Source organism: Gadus macrocephalus, chromosome 8, assembly GCF_031168955.1.
Source record: "Gadus macrocephalus chromosome 8, ASM3116895v1".
NCBI classification, from domain to species: Eukaryota; Metazoa; Chordata; class Actinopteri; order Gadiformes; family Gadidae; genus Gadus; species Gadus macrocephalus.
Window position 1 is genome coordinate 22,054,004 of NC_082389.1, and position 23,905 is coordinate 22,077,908.

At 43.2% G+C, this 23,905-nt stretch overlaps 1 protein-coding gene across 3 annotated transcripts in view; it reads left to right on the forward strand.

The window, feature by feature from the left end:
- ythdc2 (YTH domain containing 2) overlaps positions 1-23,905 on the forward strand; it is a 225,158-nt gene that overhangs the window by 183,979 nt on the left and 17,274 nt on the right. For all 3 annotated transcript variants that reach the window (XM_060059908.1, XM_060059910.1, XM_060059909.1), the window contains exon 25: positions 23,183-23,372. In XM_060059908.1, the coding sequence (XP_059915891.1) occupies positions 23,183-23,372 (190 nt within the window). The remainder of the gene's footprint in view (positions 1-23,182; positions 23,373-23,905) is intronic.

Genomic DNA, 23,905 nt, shown 5'->3' on the forward strand with positions numbered 1-23,905 from the left:
GTTTTAAATGCACTCATGTGAGGAGAGATTAGTCAAAACACATCGACATTAATAACAGCGCCCCCTAGAGGTGAAAGGTCACCAAATTCATTCAGTGTCAGCTTTATGGGGGCATGGTCCTATATACCAAGGTTGTTTATGATATGTCAAAGGGCTGCTGAGATATGGGCTTACATCCGGTTTGGCGGCTTCACCGCCTAATTTGATTGGCTTTAGCGGGCAAACGGTTTTGAATTTGACAAATCTATTCGATGTTTTCCATCAAGGATGGCCAGAAGATCATGTGTACCAAGTTTCGAGATGATTGGACAAGATTTGTGATAGAAGTAGCATTTTGAGGGTTTTTGACATAAACCAAGATGGCGGACATATACCTTATGGCGCAATGACGTCATAGGGTGTTTTGAACTGGGCTTGGTTCAAGGAATCCAATGATACCTGGTTTGTGAAAATTGGTCGAATAGGTCGAAAGTTATGAACATGAATGCATGCCCAACTTTGACCTGTTGGTGGCGCTAGAGCTGTTGGGCTAGCGACCTGAGATTCGCTCAATGGGCTAATGGGGCTGTCCTGAACCAGTGTGCCAAATTTCACAACTTTTCGCCAAGCGGTTCTATGGGCTGCCATTGACTCCCATTGAAGGATAATAATAATAATAATAATAATAATAATAAATATAGCTGCGAGCAGCAATGTGGGTGTCAAGCATAATCGGACTCGGTAGGCTAATTATGCCGGATGGACGCAATCGGCCAGGGGGCTACATGAGGACCGTCTCGGAAATCGGCAATACCGACAGCCGGTGGGATGAGTAAATGGGAAAAGGACCCCACCTAGAGGTAAGGGCGCAATACAGTCTGCCTGACAGAACAAATGTCACAAATACATAGGGGTATTCGGAACAATATCCCTAAAAGAGACACAATGTAAACAAGCATCCGTTCTGGAGGTAGTTCGTGAAGCATCGAATCCAGTGGGAATTGCAGTTTATATTTTAAGTGGGCGGAATGGTAAATATAGTCATTGTTGCATTATACATTGAGTACCGCTTGTCGCCACACGAGTGCAGCGTCTACCCATTAATGAGCGCCACTCGAGTGCAGTGTCTACCCATTAATTAGCGCCGTCATGTTTGATTGGCTGTCACGGCCAAACGGTTTTGAATTTGAGAAAGCTGTTTAATACATTTGTTCAGCTTGGTCGGAAGATCATATATGCCAAGTTTCATGAAGATTGGACATAATATGTGGCCTGTGGAAATTTACAACTGATTTTGACAACTTTCAACATGGCGGCCAAGTTCTGATGTTGCAATGAGAAATAATTCATAAGCTATATAAGGAGATCTGGCAGTATCATCACACATTAAAAATAAGTTTGAAATGTACTCATGTGAAGAGAGAGGAGTTTAAACACGTCTTCATTAATTATAGCGCCCCCTAGAGGTCAATGGTCACCAAATTCATTGAGTGTCCCCATGATGATGTTATGGGTCTATGTATCAAGTTTGGTTATGATATGTCAAAGGGCTGCAGAGATATTGGCGTGTTTCCGGTTTGGCGGCATCGCGGTCGAATATCATTGGCTGTCGCAGATATTTCTGCAAGAAATAATGTGCTAGCCATACGGGGAGGTCTGATAGTATCACCAGACATTAATAATAAGTTTGAATTGTACTCATGTGAAGAGAGAGGAGTCAAAACACATCGACATTAATAACAGCGCCCCCTAGAGGTCAAAGGTCACCAAATTCATTCAGTGTAACCTTTATGGGGTCATGGGTCTATGTAACAAGGGTGGTTATGATATGTCAAAGGGCTGCTGAGATATGGGCTTACATCCGGTTTGGCGGCTATGCCGCCAAATTTGATTGGCTGTAGCGGGCAAACGGTTTTGAATTTGACAAATCTATTCAATGTTTTGTATCAAACATGGCCAGAAGATCATGTGTACCAAGTTTCGAGATGATTGGACAAGATTTGTGATAGAAGTAGCATTTTGAGGGTTTTTGACATAAACCAAGATGGCGGACATATACGTCATGGCGCAATGACGTCATAGGGTCTTTTGAACTGGGCTTGGTTCAAGGAATCCAATGATACCTGGTTTGTGAAAATTGATCGAATAGGTCGAAAGTTATGAACATGAATGCATGCCCAACTTTGACCTGTTGGTGGCGCTAGAGCTGTTGGGCTAGCGACCTGAGATTCGCTCAATGGGCTAATGGGGCTGTCCTGAACCAGTGTGCCAAATTTCACAACTTTTCGCCAAGCGGTTCTATGGGCTGCCATTGACTCCCATTGAAGGATAATAATAATAATAATAATAATAATAATAATAATAATAGGAATTCGTACAATAACAATAGGTTGTCTCGCAACAAAGTTGCTTGACACCCAATAATAGGAATTCGTACAATAACAATAGGTTGTCTCGCAACAAAGTTGCTTGACACCCAATAATAGGAATTCGTACAATAACAATAGGTTGTCTCGCAACAAAGTTGCTTGACACCCAAATATAGCTGCGAGCAGCAATGTGGGTGTCAAGCATAATCGGACTCGGTAGGCTAATTATGCCGGATGGACGCAATCGGCCAGGGGGCTTCATGACGGCCGCCTCGGAAATCGGCAATACCGACAGCCGGTGGGATGAGTAAATGGGAAAAGGACTCCACCTAGAGGTAAGGGCGCAATACAGTCTGCCTGACAGAACAAATGTCACAAATACATAGGGGTATTCGGAACAATAACCCTAAAAGAGACACAATGTAAACAAGCATCCGTTCTGGAGGTGGTTCGTGAAGCATCTAATCCAGTGGGAATTGCAGTTTATATTGTAGGTGGGCGGAATGGTGAATATAGTCATTGTTGCATTATACATTAAGTACCGCTTGTCGCCACACGAGTGCAGTGTCTACCCATTAATGAGCGCCGTCATGTTTGATTGGCTGTCACGGCCAAACGGTTTTGAATTTGAGAAAGCTGTTTAATACATTTGTTCAGCTTGGTCGGAAGATCATATATGCCAAGTTTCATGAAGATTGGACATAATTTGCGGCCTGTGGAAATTTACAACTGATTTTGACAACTTTCAACATGGCGGCCAAGTTCTGATGTTGCAATGAGAAATAATTAATAAGCTATATAAGGAGGTCTGGCAGTATCCTCAGACATTAAAAATAAGTTTGAAATGTACTCATGTGAAGAGAGAGGAGTTAAAACACGTCTTCATTAATTATAGCGCCCCCTAGAGGTCAATGGTCACAGAATTCAGTGAGTGTCCCCATGATGATGTTATGGGTCTATATATCAAGTTTGGTTATGATATGTCTAAGGGCTGCTGAGATATTGGCGTGTTTCCGGTTTGGGGGGTTCGCGGTCGAATATCATTGGCTTTCGCGGATATTTCTGCAAGAAGTAATATATGAGCTATATGGGGAGGTCTGATAGTATCACCAGACATTAAAAATAAGTTTTAAATGCACTCATGTGAGGAGAGATTAGTCAAAACACATCGACATTAATAACAGCGCCCCCTAGAGGTGAAAGGTCACCAAATTCATTCAGTGTCAGCTTTATGGGGGCATGGTCCTATATACCAAGGTTGTTTATGATATGTCAAAGGGCTGCTGAGATATGGGCTTACATCCGGTTTGGCGGCTTCACCGCCTAATTTGATTGGCTTTAGCGGGCAAACGGTTTTGAATTTGAAAAATCTATTCGATGTTTTTTATCATGCATGGCCGGGAGATCATGTGTGCCAAGTTTCGAGTTGATTGGACAAGATTTGTGATAGGAGTAGCATTTTGAAGGTTTTTGACGTAAACCAAGATGGCGGAAAATCCATCATGGCGCAAAATGACGTCATAGGGTGCGTTGAACTTGGCTTGGACCAAGGAATCCAATGATACCTAGTTTGTGAATATAGGACGAATGGGTCGAAAGTTATAAACATGAATGCATGTGCAACTTTGACCTGTTGGTGGCGCTAGAGCTGTTGGGCTAGCGATCTGACATTGGCTTAATGGGCTAATGGGGCTGTCTTGAACCAGTGTGCCAAATTTCACAACTTTTCGCCAAGCGGTTCTATGGGCTGCCATTGACTCCCACTGAAGGATAATAATAATAAATATAGCTGCGAGCAGCAATGTGGGTGTCAAGCATAATCGGACTCGGTAGGCTAATTCTGCCGGATGGACGCAATCGGCCAGGGGGCTACATGAGGACCGTCTCGGAAATCGGCAATACCGACAGCCGGTGGGATGAGTAAATGGGAAAAGGACCCCACCTAGAGGTAAGGGCGCAATACAGTCTGCCTGACAGAACAAATGTCACAAATACATAGGGGTATTCGGAACAATATCCCTAAAAGAGACACAATGTAAACAAGCATCCGTTCTGGAGGTAGTTCGTGAAGCATCGAATCCAGTGGGAATTGCAGTTTATATTGTAGGTGGGCAGAATGGTAAATATAGTCATTGTTGCATTATACATTAAGTACCGCTTGTCGCCACACGAGTGCAGTGTCTACCCATTAATGAGCGCCACTCGAGTTTGATTGGCTGTCACGGCCAAACGGTTTTGAATCTGAGAAAGTGGTTTGATATATTTGTTCAGCCTGGTCGGAAGATCATATATGCCAAGTTTCATGAAGATTGGACATAATTTGTGGCCTGTGGAAATTTTCAACTGATTTTGACAACTTTCAACATGGCGGCCAAGTTCTGATGTTGCAATGAGAAATAATTTATAAGCTATATAAGGAGGTCTGGCAGTATCTTCCGACATTAAGAATAAGTTTGAAATGTACTCATGTGAAGAGAGAGGAGTTAAAACACGTCGTCATTAATAACAGCGCCCCCTAGGGGTCAATGGTCACCAAATTCATCGAGTGTCACCATGATGATGTTATGGGTCTATATATCAAGTTTGGTTATAATATGTCAAAGGGCTGCAGAGAAATTGGCATGTTTCCGGTTTGGCGGCTTCGCGGTCGAATATCATTGGCTGTCGCGGTTATTTCTGCAAGAAGTAATATATGAGCTATATGGGGAGGTCTGATAGTATCACTAGACATTGAAAATAAGTTTTAAATGTACTCATGTGAAGAGAGAGGAGTCAAAACACATCGACATTAATAACAGCGCCCCCTAGAGGTCAAATGTCACCAAATTCATTCCGTGTCACCGTGATTCGGTCATGGGTCTCTCTACCAAGGTTGGTTATTATAGGTCAAAGAACTGCTGAGATATGGGCTTACATCCGGTTTGGCGGCTTGGCCGCCAAATTTGATTGGCTGTAGCGGGCAAACGGTTTTGAATTTGACAAATGTATTCGATGTTTTGTATCAAACATGGCCAGAAGATCATGTGTACCAAGTTTCGAGATGTTTGGACAAGATTTGTGATAGAAGTAGCATTTTGAGGGTTTTTGACATAAACCAAGATGGCGGACATATCCGTCATGGCGCAATGACGTCATAGGGTGTTTTGAACTGGGCTTGGTTCAAGGAATCCAATGATACCTGGTTTGTGAAAATTGGTCGAATAGGTCGAAAGTTATGAACATGAATGCATGCCCAACTTTGACCTGTTGGTGGCGCTAGAGCTGTTGGGCTAGCGACCTGAGATTCACTCAATGGGCTAATGGGGCTGTTCTAAAGCAGTGTGCCAAATTTCACAACTTTTCGCCAAGCGGTTCTATGGGCTGCCATTGACTTCCACTTAGGTAAAATAATAATAACTAGAACTGCAAGCAGTTATGCAGGGGTCCAAGAAGTGTGCATTTCGCCGGCACAACGCGACAAGAAATGTGCATTTCGCCGGCACAACGCGAAGCATGTGTTGAAAACGCTACCCTGAACCTGTGGATACAAAGGATTTGACTGTGGTAGGAGTAGCGAGAAGTCAGTGTAGCGTTTTCGCGGCGAGATTTTGTAGAAGAAATACAATTTCCTCGTTTATTGCGCCCCCTAATGGCGAAATTTTCCGATTTTTTTATCGTACGACATTAAGGTTATCTACAACATGTGTGTACAATTTGGACTCGTTCCGATGTCTAATTTTGGATTTCTTTGGATTTTTGATTTTCCACGTCTAATTTAGCTCATAAACCAATATTCCAAACGCTACCGTTTCGTCGTCGAAGGTCGGATCAAAAAAGTGTTCGAATTTTATTTTTTGTGTGCGTCTGACGATGCCGTGGGCAAAGTTTTGTGTCAATTGGTCAAGAAATGTGGGAGGAGTAGGGAAAAGACAGTTTTGCGGTTTTCGCGATTTAGCGAAAAATATTCATAGACGCAAATGGGCGTGGCCTGGGCCAAAAGATGCAGCAGACTCCAGTGCATCTGTGGGTATATCGCTTTTGACTGTGGGAGGTTCGGTGTGGGAGTTATAGCCCCAAACAAGTTTTCCTAGGTATAGCGCCACCTAGTGGCCGGCAGGTCTGGATTTTGTCGTCTGCGTAGTCCGAACAGACCTGGATGTAGTCATGCAATTGGCGTGTGTGCACCTTTTACGGTTTGGGCTGTGGTACCACTTTTAAGGAGGTAAGAATAAGAACTAGAACTGCAAGCAGTTATGCAGGGGTCCAAGAAGTGTGCATTTCGCCGGCACAACGCGAAGCATGTGTGCAAAACAAATGGGCACGGCGTGTGCCAAAAGTTGCAGCTGACTCCAGTGAATCTGTGGATATAAAGGTTTTGACTGTGGGAGGTTCGGTGTGGGAGTTATAGCCCCAAACGCGTTTTCAGAACATTCCATTGGCAAATTAGGAGACATACAATGTCGTCGTTTTTTGGCGCCGCCTTGTGGCGAAATTTTCCGAAGAGAATTTTTCTCGTGGCGAAAATGTACGATTTTTTTATCGAACGACATTAAGGTTAGCACCGACATGTGTGTACAATTTGGACTCGATCCGATGTCTGATTTTTTATTTTTTTGGATTTTGGATTTTCCACGTCTAATTTAGCTAATATACCAATATTCCAAACGCTACCGTTTCGTCGTCGAAGGTCGGATCAAAAAAATGTCCGAATTTTATTATTTGTGTGCGTCTGACGATGTCGTGTGCAAAGGTTGGTGTTGATTGGTCAAGAAATGTGGGAGGAGTAGGGAAAAAACAGTTTTGCGGTTTTCGCGATTTAGCGAAAAATATTCATAGACGCAAATGGGCGTGGCCTATGCCAAAAGATGCAGCAGACTCCAGTGAATATGTGGGTACAAGTCTTTGACTGTGGGAGGTTCGGTGTGGGAGCTATAGCCCCAAACGTTTTTCTCCTTGGTATAGCGCCACCTAGTGGCCGGCATGTCTGGATTTTGTTATCTGAGTAGCGGTGCCGGACCTGGATCTAGTCATGCAATTGGCGTGTCGGCACCATTTACGGTTTGGGCTGTGGGCCCACTTCTAAGGCGTATAGTATAATAATAAGAAAAATCCTTACAAAAACAATAGGGATCCAACCTGTTGGCTTGGACCCCTAATAATCCTTACAAAAACAATAGGGATCCAACCTGTTGGCTTGGACCCCTAATAATCCTTACAAAAACAATAGGGATCCAACCTGTTGGCTTGGACCCCTAAAAACAAGAAATGTGGGAGGAGTTGGGAAAAGGCAGTTTTGCGGTTTTCGCGATTTTGCGGAAAAAAATTATAGACGCAAATGGGCGTGGCTTAGGCCAAAAGATGCAGCAGACTCCAGTGAATATGTGGGTACAAGTTTTTGACTGTGGGAGGTTCGGTGTGGGAGTTATAGCCCCAAACGCATCTTTCCTAGGTATAGCGCCACCTGGTGGCCGGCGTGTCTGGATTTTGTCGTCTGCGTAGTCCTCACGGACCTGGATCTAGTCATGCAATCGGCGTGTGTGCAACATTTACGGTTTGGGCTGTATTCCCACTTTTACGGGGGAATAATAATAATAATAATAAAAACTAGAACTGCAAGCAGTTATGCAGGGGTCCAAGAAGTGTGCATTTCGCCGGCACAACGCGACAAGAAATGTGCATTTCGCCGGCACAACGCGAAGCATGTGTTCAAAACGCTACCCTGAACCTGTGGATACAAAGGATTTGACTGTGGTAGGAGTAGCGAGAAGTCAGTGTGGCGTTTTCGCGGCGAGATTTTGTCGAAGATATACAATTTCCTCGTTTATTGCGCCCCCTAATGGCGAAATTTTCCTAAATTTTTATCGAACGTCAGTAAGGTTAGCACCAACATGTGTGTAGAATTTGGACTCGATCCGATGTCTAATTTTGGTATTTTTTGAATTTTTGCGTTTCGACGTAAAATGTAGCTAATAAACAAATATTCCAAACGCTACCGTTTCGTCGTCGAAGGTCGGATCAAAAAAGTGTTCGAATTTTATTTTTTGTGTGCGTCTGACGATGCCGTGGGCAAAGTTTTGTGTCAATTGGTCAAGAAATGTGGGAGGAGTAGGGAAAAGACAGTTTTGCGGTTTTCGCGATTTAGCGAAAAATATTCATAGACGCAAATGGGCGTGGCCTGGGCCAAAAGATGCAGCAGACTCCAGTGCATCTGTGGGTATATCGTTTTTGACTGTGGGAGGTTCGGTGTGGGAGTTATAGCCCCAAACAAGTTTTCCTAGGTATAGCGCCACCTAGTGGCCGGCAGGTCTGGATTTTGTCGTCTGCGTAGTCCGAACAGACCTGGATGTAGTCATGCAATTGGCGTGTGTGCACCTTTTACGGTTTGGGCTGTGGTACCACTTTTAAGGAGGTAAGAATAAGAACAAGAAGTGTGCATTTCGCCGGCACAACGCGACAAGAAATGTGCATTTCGCCGGCACAACGCGAAGCATGTGTTGAAAACGCTACCCTGAACCTGTGGATACAAAGGATTTGACTGTGGTAGGAGTAGCGAGAAGTCAGTGTAGCGTTTTCGCGGCGAGATTTTGTAGAAGAAATACAATTTCCTCGTTTATTGCGCCCCCTAATGGCGAAATTTTCCGATTTTTTTATCGTACGACAATAAGGTTATCTACAACATGTGTGTACAATTTGGACTCGTTCCGATGTCTAATTTTGGATTTCTTTGGATTTTTGATTTTCCACGTCTAATTTAGCTCATAAACCAATATTCAAAACGCTACCGTTTCGTCGTCGAAGGTCGGATCAAAAAACTGTATACGATTCCTTTTCGTGTGTGTCTGAAGATGTCGTGTGCAAAGTTTGGTGTTGATTGGGCGAGAAATGTGGGAGGAGTAGGGAAAAAACTGTTTTGCGGTTTTCGCGATTTAGCGAAAAATATTCATAGACGCAAATGGGCGTGGCCTAGGCCAAAAGATGCAGCAGACTCCAGTGCATCTGTGTGTACAAGTTTTTGGACTCTGGGAGGTTCGGTGTGGGAGTTATAGCCCAAAACGCGTTTTCAGAACATTCCATTGGCAAATTAAGAGACATACAATGTCTTAGTTTTTTGGCGCCGCCTTGTGGCGAAATTTCCGAAGACAATTTTCCTTTGCCAAATAACTCCCGCCCACATTAATAATTCTTGGCCATATTTTCTATATAGACTCGAGATTGCCCCTTGATGGTTTCCCTCGAGTTTGAACAACATTCCTTAGGCCAATTAGAAGATATACAATTTCCTCGTTTATTGCGCCCCCTAATGGCGAAATTTTCCAAATTTTTTATCGAACGTCTTTATGGTTAGCACCAACATCTGTGTAACATTTGGACTCGATCCGATGTGTAGTTTTGGATTTTTTCTGGATTTTGGATTTTTCACGTCTAATTTAGCTAATAAACCAATATTCAAAACGCTACCGTTTCGTCGTCGAAGGTCGGATCAAAAAAGTCTCCGAGGATTTCTTTGCGTGTGCGTCTGAAGATGTTGTGTGCAAAGTTTGGTGTTGATTGGTCAAGAAATGTGGGAGGAGTAGCGAAAAAACAGTTTTGCGGTTTTCGCGATTTTGCGAAAAATATTCATAGACGCAAATGGGCGTGGCCTATGCCAAAAGATGCAGCAGACTCCAGTGGATATGTGGGTACAAGTTTTTGAATGTGGGAGGTTCGGTGTGGGAGTTATAGCCCCAAACGCGTCTTTCCTTGGTATAGCGCCACCTAGTGGCCGGCGTGTCTGGATTTTGTCGTCTGCCTAGAACTCAGGGACCTGGATCTAGTCATGCAATTGGCGTGTCGGCACCATTTACGGTTTGGGCTGTGGGCCCACTTCTAGGGGGGAATAATAATAAGAAAAATCCTTACAAAAACAATAGGGATCCAACCTGTTGGCTTGGACCCCTAAAAATTCTTACAAAAACAATAGGGTTCCAACCTGTTGGCTTGGACCCCTAAAAATCCTTACAAAAACAATAGGGATCCAACCTGTTGGCTTGGACCCCTAATAATAATCCTTACAAAAACAATAGGGATCCAACCTGTTGGCTTGGACCCCTAATAACAAGAAGTGTGCATTTCGCCGGCACAACGCGACAAGAAATGTGCATTTCGCCGGCACAACGCGAAGCATGTGTTCAAAACGCTACCCTGAACCTGTGGATACAAAGGATTTGACTGTGGTAGGAGTAGCGAGAAGTCAGTGTAGCGTTTTCGCGGCGAGATTTTGTCGAAGATATACAATTTCCTCGTTTATTGCGCCCCCTAATGGCGAAATTTTCCTAAATTTTTATCGAACGTCAGTAAGGTTAGCACCAACATGTGTGTAGAATTTGGACTCGATCCGATGTCTAATTTTGGTATTTTTTGAATTTTTGCGTTTCGACGTAAAATGTAGCTAATAAACAAATATTCCAAACACTACCGTTTCGTCGTCGAAGGTCGGATCAAAAAAGTGTTCGAATTTTGTTTTTTGTGTGCGTCTGACGATGCCGTGGGCAAAGTTTTGTGTCAATTGGTCAAGAAATGTGGGAGGAGTAGGGAAAAGACAGTTTTGCGGTTTTCGCGATTTAGCGAAAAATATTCATAGACGCAAATGGGCGTGGCCTGGGCCAAAAGATGCAGCAGACTCCAGTGCATCTGTGGGTATATCGATTTTGACTGTGGGAGGTTCGGTGTGGGAGTTATAGCCCCAAACAAGTTTTCCTAGGTATAGCGCCACCTAGTGGCCGGCAGGTCTGGATTTTGTCGTCTGCGTAGTCCGAACAGACCTGGATGTAGTCATGCAATTGGCGTGTGTGCACCTTTTACGGTTTGGGCTGTGGTACCACTTTTAAGGAGGTAAGAATAAGAAAAATCCTTACAAAAACAATAGGGATCCAACCTGTTGGCTTGGACCCCTAAAAATCCTTACAAAAACAATAGGGATCCAACCTGTTGGCTTGGACCCCTAACTAGAACTGCAAGCAGTTATGCAGGGGTCCAAGAAGTGTGCATTTCGCCGGCACAACGCGACAAGAAATGTGCATTTCGCCGGCACAACGCGAAGCATGTGTTCAAAACAAATGGGCACGGCGTGTGCCAAAAGATGCAGCTGACTCCAGTGAATCTGTGGATATAAAGGTTTTGACTGTGGGAGGTTCGGTGTGGGAGTTATAGCCCCAAACGCGTTTTCAGAACATTCCATTGCCAAATTAGGAGACATACAATGTCGTCGTTTTTTGGCGCCGCCTTGTGGCGAAATTTTCCGAAGAGAATTTTTCTCGTGGCGAAAATGTACGATTTTTTTATCGAACGACATTAAGGTTAGCACCGACATGTGTGTACAATTTGGACTCGATCCGATGTCAGATTTTTTATTTTTTTGGATTTTGGATTTTCCACGTCTAATTTAGCTAATATACCAATATTCCAAACGCTACCGTTTCGTCGTCGAAGGTCGGATCAAAAAAGTGTTCGAATTTTATTTTTTGTGTGCGTCTGATGATGTCGTGTGCAAAGTTTGGTGTTGATTGGTCAAGAAATGTGGGAGGAGTAGGGAAAAAACATTTTTGCGGTTTTCGCGATTTAGCGAAAAATATTCATAGACGCAAATGGGCGTGGCCTATGCCAAAAGATGCAGCAGACTCCAGTGCATCTGTGTGTACAAGTTTTTGACTGTGGGAGGTTCGGTGTGGGAGTTATACCCCCAAACGCGTATTCCTTGGTATAGCGCCACCTAGTGACCGGCGTGTCTGGATTTTGTCGTCTGCTTAGTCCGAACAGATCTGGATCTAGTCATGCAAATCGCGTGTCGGCACCATTTACGGTTTGGGCTGTGGTATCACTTTTAGGGGGGCAAGTATAGGAATAATAATCCTTACAAAAACAATAGGGATCCAACCTGTTGGCTTGGACCCCTAATAATAAATATAGCTGCGAGCAGCAATGTGGGTGTCAAGCATAATCGGACTCGGTAGGCTAATTTTGCCGGATGGACGCAATCGGCCAGGGGGCTACATGACGACCGCCTCGGAAATCGGCAATACCGACAGCCGGTGGGATGAGCATTATGTGGGAAAATGACCCCACCTAGAGGTAAGGGCGCAATACAGTCTGCCTGACAGAACAAATGTCACAAATACATAGGGGTAATCGGAACAATATCCCTAAAAGAGACACAATGTAAACAAGCATCCGTTCTGGAGGTAGTTCGTGAAGCATCGAATCCAGTGGGAATTGCAGTTTATATTGTAGGTGGGCAGAATGGTAAATATAGTCATTGTTGCATTATACATTAAGTACCGCTTGTCGCCACACGAGTGCAGTGTCTACCCATTAATGAGCGCCACTCGAGTTTGATTGGCTGTCACGGCCAAACGGTTTTGAATCTGAGAAAGCGGTTTGAGATATTTGTTCAGCTTGGACGGAAGATCTTACATGCCAAGTTTCATGAAGATTGGACATAATTTGTGTTCTGTGGAAATTTTCAACTGATTTTGACAACTTTCAACATGGCGGCCAAGTTCTGATGTTGCAATGAAAGATTATTTATAAGCTATATAAGGAGGTCTGGCAGTATCCTCAGACATGAAAAATAAGTTTGAAATGTACTCATCTGAAGAGAGAGGAGTTAGAACACGTCTTTATTAATTATAGCGCCCCCTAGAGGTCAATGGTCACCAAATTCTGTGAGTGTCCCCATGATGATGTTATGGGTCTATATATCAAGTTTGGTTATGATATGTCAAAGGGCTGCTGAGATATTGGCGTGTTTCCGGTTTGGGGGGTTCGCGGTTGAATATCATTGGCTTTCGCGGATATTTCTGCAAGAAGTAATATATGAGCTATATAAGGAGGTCTGATAGTATCACCAGACATTGAAAATAAGTTTTAAATACACGCATGTGAAGAGAGAGGAGTCAAAACACATCGACATTAATAACAGCGCCCCCTAGAGGTCAATGGTCACCAAATTCAATCAGTGTCACCTATATGGGGTCATGGGTCTATATACCAAGGTTGGTTATGATATGTTAAAGCGCTGCTGAGATATGGGCTTACATCCGGTTTGGCGGCAACGCCGCCAAATTTGATTGGCTGTAGCAGGCAAACGGTTTTGAATTTGACAAATCTATTCAATGTTTTGTATCAAACATGGCCAGAAGATCATGTGTACCAAGTTTCGAGATGATTGGACTAGATTTGTGATAGAAGTAGCATTTTGAGGGTTTTTGACATAAACCAAGATGGCGGACATATACGTCATGGCGCAATGACGTCATAGGGTGTTTTGAACTGGGCTTGGTTCAAGGAATCCAATGATACCTGGTTTGTGAAAATTGGTCGAATAGGTCGAAAGTTATGAACATGAATGCATGCCCAACTTTGACCTGTTGGTGGCGCTAGAGCTGTTGGGCTAGCGACCTGAGATTCGCTCAATGGGCTAATGGGGCTGTCCTGAACCAGTGTGCCAAATTTCACAACTTTTCGCCAAGCGGTTCTATGGGCTGCCATTGACTCCCATTGAAGGATAATAATAATAATAATAATAATAATAATAATAATAGGAATTCGTACAATAACAATAGGTTGTCTCGCAACATAGTTGCTTGACACCCAATAACGAGCAGCAATGTGGGTGTCAAGCATAATCGGACTCGGTAGGCTAATTCTGCCGGATGGACGCAATCGGCCAGGGGGCTACATGACGACCGCCTCGTAAATCGGCAATACCGACAGCCGGTGGGATGAGTAAATGGGAAAAGGACCCCACCTAGAGGTAAGGACGCAATACAGTCTGCCTGACAGAACAAATGTCACAAATACATTGGGGTATTCGGAACAATATCCCTGAAAGAGACACAATGTAAACAAGCATCCGTTCTGGAGGTAGTTCGTGAAGCATCGAATCCAGTGGGAATTGCAGTTTATATTGTAGGTGGGCGGAATGGTAAATATAGTCATTGTTGCATTATACATTAAGTACCGCTTGTCGCCACACGAGTGCAGCGTCTACCCATCAATGAGCGCCACTCGAGTGCAGTGTCTACCCATTAATTAGCGCCGTCATGTTTGATTGGCTGTCACGGCCAAACGGTTTTGAATTTGAGAAAGCTGTTTAATACATTTGTTCAGCTTGGTCGGAAGATCATATATGCCAAGTTTCATGAAGATTGGACATAATATGTGGCCTGTGGAAATTTACAACTGATTTTGACAACTTTCAACATGGCGGCCAAGTTCTGATGTTGCAATGAGAAATAATTCATAAGCTATATAAGGAGATCTGGCAGTATCATCACACATTAAAAATAAGTTTGAAATGTACTCATGTGAAGAGAGAGGAGTTTAAACACGTCTTCATTAATTATAGCGCCCCCTAGAGGTCAATGGTCACCAAATTCATTGAGTGTCCCCATGATGATGTTATGGGTCTATGAATCAAGTATGGTTATGATATGTCAAAGGGCTGCAGAGATATTGGCGTGTTTCCGGTTTGGCGAAATCGCGGTCGAATATCATTGGCTGTCGCAGATATTTCTGCAAGAAATAATGTGCTAGCCATACGGGGAGGTCTGATAGTATCACCAGACATTAATAATAAGTTTGAATTGTACTCATGTGAAGAGAGAGGAGTCAAAACACATCGACATTAATAACAGCGCCCCCTAGAGGTCAAAGGTCACCAAATTCATTCAGTGTAACCTTTATGGGGTCATGGGTCTATGTAACAAGGGTGGTTATGATATGTCAAAGGGCTGCTGAGATATGGGCTTACATCCGGTTTGGCGGCTATGCCGCCAAATTTGATTGGCTGTAGCGGGCAAACTGTTTTGAATTTGACAAATCTATTCAATGTTTTGTATCAAACATGGCCAGAAGATCATGTGTACCAAGTTTCGAGATGATTGGACAAGATTTGTGATAGAAGTAGCATTTTGAGGGTTTTTGACATAAACCAAGATGGCGGACATATACGTCATGGCGCAATGACGTCATAGGGTGTTTTGAACTGGGCTTGGTTCAAGGAATCCAATGATACCTGGTTTGTGAAAATTGGTCGAATAGGTCGAAAGTTATGAACATGAATGCATGCCCAACTTTGACCTGTTGGTGGCGCTAGAGCTGTTGGGCTAGCGACCTGAGATTCGCTCAATGGGCTAATGGGGCTGTCCTGAACCAGTGTGCCAAATTTCACAACTTTTCGCCAAGCGGTTCTATGGGCTGCCATTGACTCCCATTGAAGGATAATAATAATAATAATAATAATAAATATAGCTGCGAGCAGCAATGTGGGTGTCAAGCATAATCGGACTCGGTAGACTAATTATGCTGGATGGACGCAATCGGCCAGGGGGCTACATGACGACCGCCTCGGAAATCGGCAATACCGACAGCCGGTGGGATGAGTAAATGGGAAAAGGACCCCACCTAGAGGTAAGGGCGAAATACAGCCTGCCTGACAGAGCAAATGTCACAAATACATAGGGGTAATCGGAACAATATCCCTAAAAGAGACACAATGTAAACAAGCATCCGTTCTGGAGGTAGTTCGTGAAGCATCTAATCCAGTGGGAATTGCAGTTTATATCGTAAATGGGCGGAATGGTAAATATAGTCATTGTTGCATTATACATTAAGTACTGCATGTCGCCACACGAGTGCAGTGTCTACCCATTAATGAGCGCCACACGAGTGCAGTGTCTACCCATTAATGAGCGCCGTCAAGTTTGAATGGCTGTCACGGCCAAACGGTTTAGAATTTGAGAAAGCGGTTTGATACGTTTGTTCAGCCTGGTTCGAAGATCATATATGCCAAGTTTCATGAAGATTGGACATAATTTGTGGCCTGTGGAAATTTACAACTGATTTTGACAACTTTCAACATGGCGGCCAAGTTCTGATGTTGCCATGAGAAATGATTCATAAGCTATATAAGGAGATCTGGCAGTATCATCACACATTAAAAATAAGTTTGAAATGTACTCATGTGAAGAGAGAGGAGTTAAAACACGTCTTCATTAATTATAGCGCCCCCTAGAGGTCAATGGTCACAGAATTCAGTGAGTGTCCCCATGATGATGTTATGGGTCTATATATCAAGTTTGGTTATGATATGTCAAAGGGCTGCTGAGATATTGGCGTGTTTCCGGTTTGGGGGGTTCGCGGTCGAATATCATTGGCTTTCGCGGATATTTCTGCAAGAAGTAATATATGAGCTATATGGGGAGGTCTGATAGTATCACCAGACATTAAAAATAAGTTTTAAATGCACTCATGTGAGGAGAGATGAGTCAAAACACATCGACATTAATAACAGCGCCCCCTAGAGGTGAAAGGTCACCAAATTCATTCAGTGTCAGCTTTATGGGGGCATGGTCCTATATACCAAGGTTGTTTATGATATGTCAAAGGGCTGCTGAGATATGGGCTTACATCCGGTTTGGCGGCTTAGCCGCCAAATTTGATTGGCTTTAGCGGGCAAACGGTTTTGAATTTGACAAATCTATTCGATGTTTTCCATCAAGGATGGCCAGAAGATCATGTGTACCAAGTTTCGAGATGATTGGACAAGATTTGTGATAGAAGTAGCATTTTGAGGGTTTTTGACATAAACCAAGATGGCGGACATATACCTTATGGCGCACTGACGTCATAGGGTGTTTTGAACTGGGCTTGGTTCAAGGAATCCAATGATACCTGGTTTGTGAAAATTGGTCGAATAGGTCGAAAGTTATGAACATGAATGCATGCCCAACTTTGACCTGTTGGTGGCGCTAGAGCTGTTGGGCTAGCGACCTGAGATTCGCTCAATGGGCTAATGGGGCTGTCCTGAACCAGTGTGCCAAATTTCACAACTTTTCGCCAAGCGGTTCTATGGGCTGCCATTGACTCCCATTGAAGGATAATAATAATAATAATAATAATAATAATAATAATAGGAATTCGTACAATAACAATAGGTTGTCTCGCAACAAAGTTGCTTGACACCCAATAATAGGAATTCGTACAATAACAATAGGTTGTCTCGCAACAAAGTTGCTTGACACCCAAATATAGCTGCGAGCAGCAATGTGGGTGTCAAGCATAATCGGACTCGGTAGGCTAATTATGCCGGATGGACGCAATCGGCCAGGGGGCTTCATGACGGCCGCCTCGGAAATCGGCAATACCGACAGCCGGTGGGATGAGTAAATGGGAAAAGGACTCCACCTAGAGGTAAGGGCGCAATACAGTCTGCCTGACAGAACAAATGTCACAAATACATAGGGGTATTCGGAACAATAACCCTAAAAGAGACACAATGTAAACAAGCATCCGTTCTGGAGGTGGTTCGTGAAGCATCTAATCCAGTGGGAATTGCAGTTTATATTGTAGGTGGGCGGAATGGTGAATATAGTCATTGTTGCATTATACATTAAGTACCGCTTGTCGCCACACGAGTGCAGTGTCTACCCATTAATGAGCGCCGTCATGTTTGATTGGCTGTCACGGCCAAACGGTTTTGAATTTGAGAAAGCTGTTTAATACATTTGTTCAGCTTGGTCGGAAGATCATATATGCCAAGTTTCATGAAGATTGGACATAATTTGCGGCCTGTGGAAATTTACAACTGATTTTGACAACTTTCAACATGGCGGCCAAGTTCTGATGTTGCAATGAGAAATAATTAATAAGCTATATAAGGAGGTCTGGCAGTATCCTCAGACATTAAAAATAAGTTTGAAATGTACTCATGTGAAGAGAGAGGAGTTAAAACACGTCTTCATTAATTATAGCGCCCCCTAGAGGTCAATGGTCACAGAATTCAGTGAGTGTCCCCATGATGATGTTATGGGTCTATATATCAAGTTTGGTTATGATATGTCTAAGGGCTGCTGAGATATTGGCGTGTTTCCGGTTTGGGGGGTTCGCGGTCGAATATCATTGGCTTTCGCGGATATTTCTGCAAGAAGTAATATATGAGCTATATGGGGAGGTCTGATAGTATCACCAGACATTAAAAATAAGTTTTAAATGCACTCATGTGAGGAGAGATTAGTCAAAACACATCGACATTAATAACAGCGCCCCCTAGAGGTGAAAGGTCACCAAATTCATTCAGTGTCAGCTTTATGGGGGCATGGTCCTATATACCAAGGTTGTTTATGATATGTCAAAGGGCTGCTGAGATATGGGCTTACATCCGGTTTGGCGGCTTCACCGCCTAATTTGATTGGCTTTAGCGGGCAAACGGTTTTGAATTTGAAAAATCTATTCGATGTTTTTTATCATGCATGGCCGGGAGATCATGTGTGCCAAGTTTCGAGTTGATTGGACAAGATTTGTGATAGGAGTAGCATTTTGAAGGTTTTTGACGTAAACCAAGATGGCGGAAAATCCATCATGGCGCAAAATGACGTCATAGGGTGCGTTGAACTTGGCTTGGACCAAGGAATCCAATGATACCTAGTTTGTGAATATAGGACGAATGGGTCGAAAGTTATAAACATGAATGCATGTGCAACTTTGACCTGTTGGTGGCGCTAGAGCTGTTGGGCTAGCGATCTGACATTGGCTTAATGGGCTAATGGGGCTGTCTTGAACCAGTGTGCCAAATTTCACAACTTTTCGCCAAGCGGTTCTATGGGCTGCCATTGACTCCCACTGAAGGATAATAATAATAAATATAGCTGCGAGCAGCAATGTGGGTGTCAAGCATAATCGGACTCGGTAGGCTAATTCTGCCGGATGGACGCAATCGGCCAGGGGGCTACATGAGGACCGTCTCGGAAATCGGCAATACCGACAGCCGGTGGGATGAGTAAATGGGAAAAGGACCCCACCTAGAGGTAAGGGCGCAATACAGTCTGCCTGACAGAACAAATGTCACAAATACATAGGGGTATTCGGAACAATATCCCTAAAAGAGACACAATGTAAACAAGCATCCGTTCTGGAGGTAGTTCGTGAAGCATCGAATCCAGTGGGAATTGCAGTTTATATTTTAAGTGGGCGGAATGGTAAATATAGTCATTGTTGCATTATACATTAAGTACCGCTTATCGCCACACGAGTGCAGTGTCTACCCATTAATATGCGGCGTCAAGTTTGAATGGCTGTCACGGCCAAACGGTTTTGAATTTGAGAAAGCTGTTTAACACATCTGTTCAGCTTGGTCTGAAGATCATAAATGCATAGTTTTATGAAGATTGGACATAATTTGTGGCCTGTGGAAATTTTCAACTGATTTTGAAAAACTTTCAACATGGCGGCCAAGTTCTGATGTTGCAATGAGAAATAATTCATAAGTTATATAAGGAGGTCTGGCAGTATCCTCAGACATTAAAAATAAGTTTGAAATGTACTCATGTGAAGACAGAGGAGTTAAAACACGTCTTCATTAATTATAGCGCCCCCTAGAGGTCAATGGTCACCAAATTCATTGAGTGTCCCCATGATGATGTTATGGGTCTATGTATCAAGTTTGGTCATGATATGTCAAAGGGCTGCAGAGATATTGGCGTGTTTCCGGTTTGGCGGCTTCGCGGTCGAATATCATTGGCTGTCGCAGATATTTCTGCAAGAAATAATGTGCTAGCCATACGGGGAGGTCTGATAGTATCACCAGACATTAATAATAAGTTTGAAATGTACTCATGTGAAGAGAGAGGAGTCAAAACACATCGACATTAATAACAGCGCCCCCTAGAGGTCAAAGGTCACCAAATTCATTCAGTGTAACCTTTATGGGGTCATGGGTCTATGTAACAAGGGTGGTTATGATATGTCAAAGGGCTGCTGAGATATGGGCTTACATCCGGTTTGGCGGCTATGCCGCCAAATTTGATTGGCTGTAGCGGGCAAACGGTTTTGAATTTGACAAATCTATTCGATGTTTTGTATCAAGCATGGCCAGAAGATTATGTGTACCAAGTTTCGAGATGATTGGACAAGATTTGTGATAGAAGTAGCATTTTGAGGGTTTTTAACATAAACCAAGATGGCGGACATATACGTCATGGCGCAATGACGTCATAGGGTGTTTTGAACTGGGCTTGGTTCAAGGAATCCAATGATACCTGGTTTGTGAAAATTGGTCGAATAGGTCGAAAGTTATGAACATGAATGCATGCCCAACTTTGACCTGTTGGTGGCGCTAGAGCTGTTGGGCTAGCGACCTGAGATTCGCTCAATGGGCTAATGGGGCTGTCCTGAACCAGTGTGCCAAATTTCACAACTTTTCGCCAAGCGGTTCTATGGGCTGCCATTGACTCCCATTGAAGGATAATAATAATAATAATAATAATAATAATAGGAATTCGTACAATAACAATAGGTTGTCTCGCAACAAAGTTGCTTGACACCCAATAATAGGAATTCGTACAATAACAATAGGTTGTCTCGCAACAAAGTTGCTTGACACCCAATAATAATAGGAATTCGTACAAAAACAATAGGTTGTCTCGCAACATAGTTGCTTGACACCCAATTAGTTTTTTGACGTTAAACAGGGAAGGGGCGCGTCAACAAATCTGGAATATTAAGCAGGAGTGTGAGAAGGATATGGAATGGCCACTGTTTGTGGCTAATATGTGGAGGGGGTCCTAGAGATTAAATATGAGTGCACGTAAAAGATTTCACAACCTGCTACGTGTGTTTGAACAATTCGCAAAATATTGACTCGTTCTCCCGATCTACAGTCTTATTTTGCAAACCCGCAACCGCCCGTACCCGCAATACTTTAAACCGCATCCGACCCGTGTTCCAACATTAGCGTGGGTCGTGCTATAAATTGATATTGACGCACGACCCGCACCCGAAGGAAAATTAGACACATTAGCTGGAACGCCGGAGAAATACACTATGTGGTGTTTCGCCTGGTGCTTTAGATTGCTGTCTAAAAAAAGCACATCATCCACGGTTTTAGTTGACTCCTCTGCCCCTGAATAACATGGAACATAATAACGTCCAGCACTGGAGAAGTCAATAGCAAAACCCGTTCGGGTACCCGAACCCGGTCAGGACTTAATTTGCCATAAAGGGCTTATCACATGGGAGGTGTTCTCACGCCTGCTGCATTCTCACGCCTGCTGTATTCTCAATGGAGAGGCGAGCGGGCAGAGAGGGGGCGCAGCATCCTGTCGCGTCCGTGCTTGTCGAAAGAATGTTCACACATTTAGAAACAGTTAGTGTACATGGGAATCACAATAAAATGTGACACTGTAATTTCATTGTAATTTCTGCATCTATTATCTTAATATTTATTAGTAATACAGCTGGAAAATAAGAGAATCCCATTGGCATGTTGATTTACGGTGTGTGGCCCTAAAATTTTCAGTTAGGGGCCACAGTGCTCCTAGTGAAAAAAGTTTGTCTGTAGCCCTGAAGTGCAAAGCAAATTTGCACAATAATCTGGTCTCAGCAGATACCTTGACTCTGTTGGTTTTTATGTCATATTTGGAAGCTCAATCTGTACATTTTTCCCAAAAGATCTCACCAGAAGTAAACATTTAAAGGGTTATTTTTCAAAAATGTCTTCACACTGCTACAAAAAAATCTAGGGGAAACACTGACAGTTCAGCCGCAGCCCAATGAATGAATAAAAATCGTAAACACGTCGGAAGAAAAATACTTTTTTAGATGTGCCCGAAGTTACTACTTAACGACCTCGTTGATGACCAACATTTAGTAAAACATGTACTTTTAATTCAGCCTTGGGTGAAATCTAAGCTTAGTGTGGAGTTTACTGAATGCATGTTGATGATACACTTCTTATAGGGGGTTACTACATTGGCACGACACCTTTATAAATAAATCAGTGTTTCTCGTTTTCCGACGGCGACAAAAACACGACTACCGTCTCCTTCTACTTCCGGCTCACGGCCCCCAGAAAGATCTCGAGCATGCGCAGAAGGCAAAATTAAATTCAAATTCAATTCACCGTAAACATCCATGCTTAATGCGGCTATCAGTCTAATAATCTAGGGGTCTTAATAGGACTATGAGAAAACCCACTATGATTTTAATCAGACTAAGGTGTATATATGCATCTTAATAATCCAATCACAGTCGGACTAACCCAATCATTAGATTTTCTTGAGTGCTACGGTCTTGCCTGTGTAAAACCGAGGGGGTATATTCCGCCTTCGTCACGGAGCCATTTTTCTTGGTTCATTGGAGTAGGCGGGGCTACGCATAGAGAGTAGACCTCTTTAGAATCATTTGAATACTCTGAATGTGTTTTGTTTTTTTCATGCCGCTTGCATGCAAGATTGAGTAGATGATATCTCAGTGTAGGCTACTATTTACAAGTGAAAAAACGCTAACATATTCTTTATTTTTGCTGACCACGTGTTTTTTATCCCGACGACAGCCTCGTAATGAAAGTTCCTCTGCGTCTTTCTCGTAGATCGCACCATCTTTCCCTCTCTTCGTTAAATACAACTGCATCACCATTTCTCCCATGATGGTCAGCTGCCCACGGATTTCACCGTCTCTCCAGTTAGAACTACTAATTTTGTTGTCGCTGCATTGCCTATGAGACAACGCAGCAACACCTCTACCCAAGTCCCGCCCCTGGAACCGTGGAGCCGTCTCATTGCATTTACGTGAAAATGAAACCCCCAATATGTGTAGGGTCCGAGAGGGTAAATTGGGGTGCGAAATCAATCCGGTATATTACCTCGGTCAGTGTAAGCGCGCGGACCATGCCGGGAAAAGGCGGACATTAGACGTAAATATTTGGCAGTGTCAAAACATTGAATGTTTATACAATACATATAGAGAATTAGACTCCAGCCGGCAAATTGACATAAACATATGTTTATATGTCAATAGCTGTGTTCTTGTTCTCTTCTTAGGATCCAACAGCTCATGGAGAAGCCCAGTCTGTACAGACGCTACCGACGGACTGGGTGATTTATGATGAGCGGTTCCAGATGGACAGAAGGCCAGCCATCCGCTGCTGTTCTCTGGTGACTCCTGTCACCGTGGCCGTGTTCGGTGGCGGTGCCAAGCTGCCCAGCTCGGCGCTACAGACCACCAGAACTGGTATTGTATTCTTTATGATCGGCCATGTATCTTCCGCATTGGTGATTCTTAGACCAGTTGTGATTATTTTCACAAACGATCCAAAGGTTATTTAGGTCCTTCAAGGATTTCATAACTAAGTCATAACACCTAAAAATCCAACCGGATATTAAAATGGTTGTGATTATCTTCGGGAACATGCTATGTGTTTGACTACGCTGTTCACCCAGCGTTTCAACATGGAGGACAAGTTTTAAACTGAGGCACTAGGATGTTACTGGATCTGTCAAGATCCATGAGTATTGTGAGGATAAACAATAGGTCACACTGAGTGCGTAGCTATAGTCTATAAAGAAAACCTTGTTAAAAAATAATAATCAGTTCAACTAATCATTTAAACTAGGGCTGGACAAGTAATCGTGTTAATTAGGTGTTAACGCAATCTTATTTTAACGTGATTAATAAAAATCGACACATTATTTTTTTTACTTTGATTTTGAAAGGTTTTGCCGACAGAAAGTCAACATTCATATCAGAAATACATTTTCTTTTTA